The sequence below is a fragment of the Salmo salar genome, chromosome 14 (genome assembly GCF_965601325.2).
Source record: "Salmo salar chromosome 14, fSalSal1, whole genome shotgun sequence".
Classification (NCBI taxonomy): Eukaryota; Metazoa; Chordata; class Actinopteri; order Salmoniformes; family Salmonidae; genus Salmo; species Salmo salar.
The window spans coordinates 74,064,087-74,069,674 of NC_138304.1; the positions used below are offsets into that span (position 1 = coordinate 74,064,087).

At 41.9% G+C, this 5,588-nt stretch overlaps 1 protein-coding gene across 1 annotated transcript; it reads right to left on the minus strand.

Moving 5' to 3' along the window:
* On the minus strand, window positions 1-5,326 carry glmp (CA085 protein). The gene is given in 6 exon segments (NM_001173837.1): window positions 1-1,634; window positions 1,841-2,106; window positions 2,810-3,028; window positions 3,305-3,499; window positions 3,827-4,102; window positions 5,226-5,326. Coding segments are annotated over 6 exon segments (1,221 nt in total). The 5' UTR covers window positions 5,319-5,326; the 3' UTR covers window positions 1-1,462.
* Window positions 5,327-5,588: the final 262 nt, after the last annotated feature.

Below are 5,588 nucleotides of genomic sequence, written 5' to 3' on the forward strand. Positions count from 1 at the left end.
TTGCCAGAACATTTCTTTAAGAAAAAGACAATTATGCACAGACCATTACATTACTAATGAAAGGGAGCGTTTCCTCAAAATACAAATGAATATGACCTGTGTATTAGATGCTTGTATAATAATATTTCAGGTACTGGTGTTTTTGCATTAAATTTGGCATTTAGTCCTAAAATTAAGGTAACACATTGTTGCCTAATAGACAAATACAGGTAAATACCCAAGGCCATTTACAACCTGAATATGACTATGAAGCTTGTTTTAAATTAATTCCAAATGAGAACTATAACAATCAACACGCCCTTAAAATTGTAACATTAATTACAATATTATAAAACATTTTGTAATCCCATACCGATTTCTAACTTCATTGACATTAAATCAAACCCAAAACATTTTACAATTATCGCATTTCAGTTCACTTTGGGTAGCACATGGACCCAAACTAGGCTTCCCCTTACCCAACATCCAAGGGGTTTGGAAAGAAAGCAACAAACCTTGTTTCTTTAAGGTTCTTCTCTTGAGATGTATTTTCCTTTCACTGCTCCAGGTATAGGTCTCCTTCAGGCGCAGATCTTGGATTATTTTAGTTTGACCAATTCCTAAACCATTACAGTACAAACCGACCTCAGATCAGTGTTACGAAAAAAATGGCCCTACTCCCTTTTAAGTCTTCTTCTGTCATCAGATATATGTTTGGGTCCATTATTAGTTAGGACCCATGTCAGGTCAGTATATCTAGATAGGCAGTACCAAACATGACAACTTCAGTGTAACATGTCATCATGTACTAATGTTTGTTGAGCAACAATACGATAATATACTGTTTTACACAGAACTGGAGGGACAGTGTACGCCATTTGAGTTTTACAATGAAAAAAAAACCATCCTTAACTACAGTAACTAGCCTTTTCACAATTTGCTGTATAAATATGTTCTCACATGGAATGTTAGGTTTGAGATGGGAGCCTTTGGCATTTCCAAGCACAACTAAATGCACTCATTCATTGGCTATCTCTTCCACAAGATGATTCAGTCCATTCCTAAATTATGGAAGTGGTTAAAAATGTGTTTCTGTCAAAGCCTTATTGGCCGGTTGTGCCAACAATGGGTGGCCATATTAGACAGTCATGCACAAGTGGTGGATTCCACATGTGTATCAGTGCACCTCATATTTAAAAATAATAATAAATGAGTGACACCTGCCGGACACCAGGGCCCAGTTTTTCAAAAGTTGTCTATCTGTATTTCTCCTATCGGATAGGATTAAAAGCATAGAAATATAATTAATAGAACAGTTGTCCCCATTCAAGTCAATAATTCATCCATTCTATTTCTACGCATTTAATCCTATCCGATAGCCTAAATCCAGATAACTTTTGAAAAAAATGGGCCCAGAGGTGTCTGCTCATTGGCAAGAAAATAGTTAAAGCAGGACTTAATGTACACATATCCTGGCTTGGTCTCAGTTGATTGGCTCATAGACCTGTGGTTGGGGCCTGTTCTTGCGGACACACACACACACCCCGCCAAGCAGGATGATCAGCATCGGAGTACCCAGCCCCACCGCCATGATGACCAGAACCAGGGGAGAGAATGAGTCCACAGGAGGAGAGCCCAGCCCCACCAACACAGTCCTGAAGTACGAAAAGCAAGATAAGGAAGAATATTATCAGTGCTGACAATTTCATTATCATTCCAGGTAGTTGGTGATGGTGTGAGATATCAACCTCAGATGCTTGATAGTTGGTTAATGGAGGGGCTATAAACTGCAATTTAGTGTAGAATTCAGTTAAACCTATTATAGTTAGGATGAACCAATAGGATGTAAACTGCTACCTACCAGCTGAGGTAGTTGGTAGTGTTGTAGAATGGGTCTCCAGTGATACTGAAGGTCATGTTGAGCCCGGTGGTCTGGCTCTCCCCTCCATAATAAGCCAGCACCAGGCCGGAGGGGGGAAGCTGGGCTATGGGGACAGGGGTTGAGTGGCGGCAGGGAGTGGCGTCTTCAAAGACAGGCGATGGCCTGCGGTAGGCCACGGGCTTCCATTGGGCGTAACCAAGAACAGGGGAGGTGGAGTTGACTGGAGAGGACACCCACTGAGATACCTAAAAGAGAGGAAAGACAAGGCCACTGAAGCATCTGAAAGCTTGAGTGACAGTCTACAGAGAAACGAAGGTAAAGAACAGTAAATTAACCATAAATTATCAACCACAAAAAATGTGTTGAACTATAAACATCTAAATACTGTTATTCGGTAACATTTACTCCAGTATAACCACAGATGGAACAATGAGACAGATATTTCACCGGATGTATAAATGTGAAGCATCCGCTTGGCATTTCCACTCACTACCAAATATGTTAGTGAGAGGATGCCCAGTGGACGGCAGGGGGAGAAGATGGATTTTGGCCGACATTATGCACATTCTCTCACCGATGAAACATTTGATCTCAATACAGTTTTCTGTTCCCAAAACTAGAATCTGTTATGAACAGAGTGGACTAAGTTTTGTAGACTTTACCCTTTGCTAACGTCTTTAAAAATCGCCTTGTTTAGAAGGAGTACAAAGGTGAATTGAGTTATTGCACATGCGCACTTCACAGAGAAGGCGTTCCCTAACGGAAATATGCAGATGTATACTTGAACGGGCCAATACGATCTCGCTAGCTCGTGCTTGGCTCTGCCCACTTCATTGCTTGTTTTACCCACATTTGTTCCCCGTTGGAAACGACAGGCTGTGGTCTATCTAGGTTAAGTTATACAAATCTTTGGTACAACTACATGTCTATAACACACAGAGACATCACCTTGAATATGGAGGGTGTGTATTCGTCATCTATTGACCGGAGCACGTCCACTCTGCTCATGGACTGGGTGCCGCCCACAACCTGTAGCTCTAGGGAGAAGCGGGAGCGATTGGACCTCGGGACCACGCCGTCCAGCACCACCCTCAGCTGGGAGGAGTTTGCGTTGTGGAGGAGACTGGGCCAGCCTTGGTCCCGCCCCTCAACATCAAAGGCTGAGAACTAGGATAGGAAGATAGTAGTTGAATATAGGCTAGCTAAAATGTAATAAAATAAATCATATCGCACTGATGAATTAATACTCACTTCACTAACCAAGTTTAAGTGATAAAATCAAAGTTTGCCGGACATTTTCAGACCTTTAAAGTGGTCTAATGTAGAGATGAGTCCATGTCCCACTTTATCTGTTGAGTGGATCCAGGCATAGGTCTGAATCTAGTGAAGATAGGCAATGTCTAATTTCATCACACAGGCTTTAGATGATGCAGTTCCACCTACCTTCAGACAGAGCGAACCGTTGCTGAAGCTCTCGCTGGCGTCTCTTCCACAGAGCAGGGCGGTGTATGCCATGGGGTCAAGTGTCTTGTTCAGGTCATCCCAGGTGAAGTTCTGCAGCTCGTAGGGCTGGAAGAAGCTGGAGGGGGGTAGGTGCTCGGGGACGGCTGTGTCGTTGACATCGTCGTACTCCCACAGCTGACGAGAGACAAATGACGAGTTGGTTTAGTGAGTGAGTTACCTATGGCTTTGCCCAGTCTGAAATCAACCCCTTGTTAATAGCCAGGTGTTTGTTAGAGCTATTATCATATTGCTAACAACCATCCAAACATTTAAGATTTACAAGAAATGTCTAGAGCTTGAATTTTGGACCTGGAATTTTCAATAACCTGGATTATGGATCAAAACCTAGCATCTCGCTCATCTTTATGGCTTATGCATTTGGATGAGATACCTGTATCAGTCACTCAGAATATCACCTCAACAGACACTTATGAACAAGATGACAATCAATTTATGACTCACCCTGGTAAAGACGAGTGTGTTGCTGTACAGAACACTGCTCTCCGGAGTCAATTTCAGGCTGCCTGTGGTATTTTGTACCAAGAAGGCAGGCCAGTCTACCTTCACCTTGGATGAAGTGGAGTTTGTGTGCACCAGTAGTAATGCTGGCGCCCCCTGGCTGCAGAGGAGGTAGTGCAGTGTGTTGTTCTTGCCCAGCGCCCGCACATGGAGCAAGCCAACACCAGGGGGTAGCGGCATCAGCGAGGAGTTTAGACCAGGGTTAAGCTCCAGGGATAACTGGGAAGAGGTAAGTCACACAAACACAGTACGTTTTATCATTTTCCCATAGGGACACAGAATGGGATTCTTACAAGCAAACTGAAATTGTAAGCAGAGGTGATTCATAAATCATTAGATTTGCACAGCTTCCTGCTCAGGCCAACAACCCTCAAAAACATTGGCTGGTCCTGACATGGTCAGAGTCCTACTGAGTACTGACCTATGCAAGGAAGTCTAATGAGATAGTTTATAATCAACACTTAATCCATATATTTGTGGAATCAATAATATTTTAATCTTATTTGATATGGAGGGATTGCCAGCACAGAGTAGGGTTTAGATATGTTTCAGCACTATTTGACCTAGCTATCTCAGCATCTTCAGTAGAGGGCTCTTGGGTACCGGTAAGGCTCTTTAAATCAAATGTTATTTGTCACATGCGCCAAATACAAAAGGTGTGGACCTTACCATGAAATGCATAAAATAATGAAACGAGGTTATAAACAGGGGGTACCGGTTAGTCGAGGTAATATGTACTGTACATGTTGTTAGGGGTAAAGTGACTAATAATAAACAGCGAGTAGCAGCATGGTACATTTTTTATATAAAAAAAATGAAAATAGTCCAGGAAGCCATTTGATTAGCGTTCAGCAGATTTATGGCTGGGGGGTAGAAGCTGTTAAGAAGCCTTTTGGACCTAGACTGCCATAACAGATTGTGTTTTAATTACCCACCGCTATCAATCACAACAAAACACCCAAATACTTAGACTTAACTATTTCCCTAGTTTAAAAAATCACACCCACAAGGGATTGTGTAGTCTGTCGCTACGGTATGCATGGATGGCTGGGGTCCAACAATGGGTAAATTATGATAGCTAGTTTCATTGATTTTTGATCATCATTCCAATATGGCTCGCGCTACAAAATACAAGTGTATATCCAAAATGCTCGAAATCACCAACTAGCTAAAATATGATAACGTGCTATCTAGCAGTATATCGGGTCAAAATACAGAAAACTGGATCCAAACAGAAGTTAGGTAGCTACAACTGACGCTATCCCTGAGAAGTTAGTTAGCTACCTTTATAGAACTTTATTACTGTACAACATAAATATAAACAATTTACTATCAAACTCACATTCCGTCGGTAGTTCTCACCATTGCCGATAAAACTAGAAGAACATCGAACCGTTAAAAGCACAAATAAGACATAAAAGTGGATTGTGTACATAATATCCGCCGCCATCTTTCTTTTTCGGGGGAGGAATCACGTGCCTAGTTCCTTATTTGATCAGCTGATTGGTCTTCAGCTGACTCGCCAGTATCGATTTCAGGATGCAGCAAATGTAATGCCACCATAGCAATTAATGAAACAACATATTTCATCATAGGCTACATCATTAACACAAATGGTGAGAGAATCTGTGATGAGAGAATCATAATCACATCTACGACACATCATGGGCGTCATCAAAGTGAATGAAACAAATATAGGCCTATG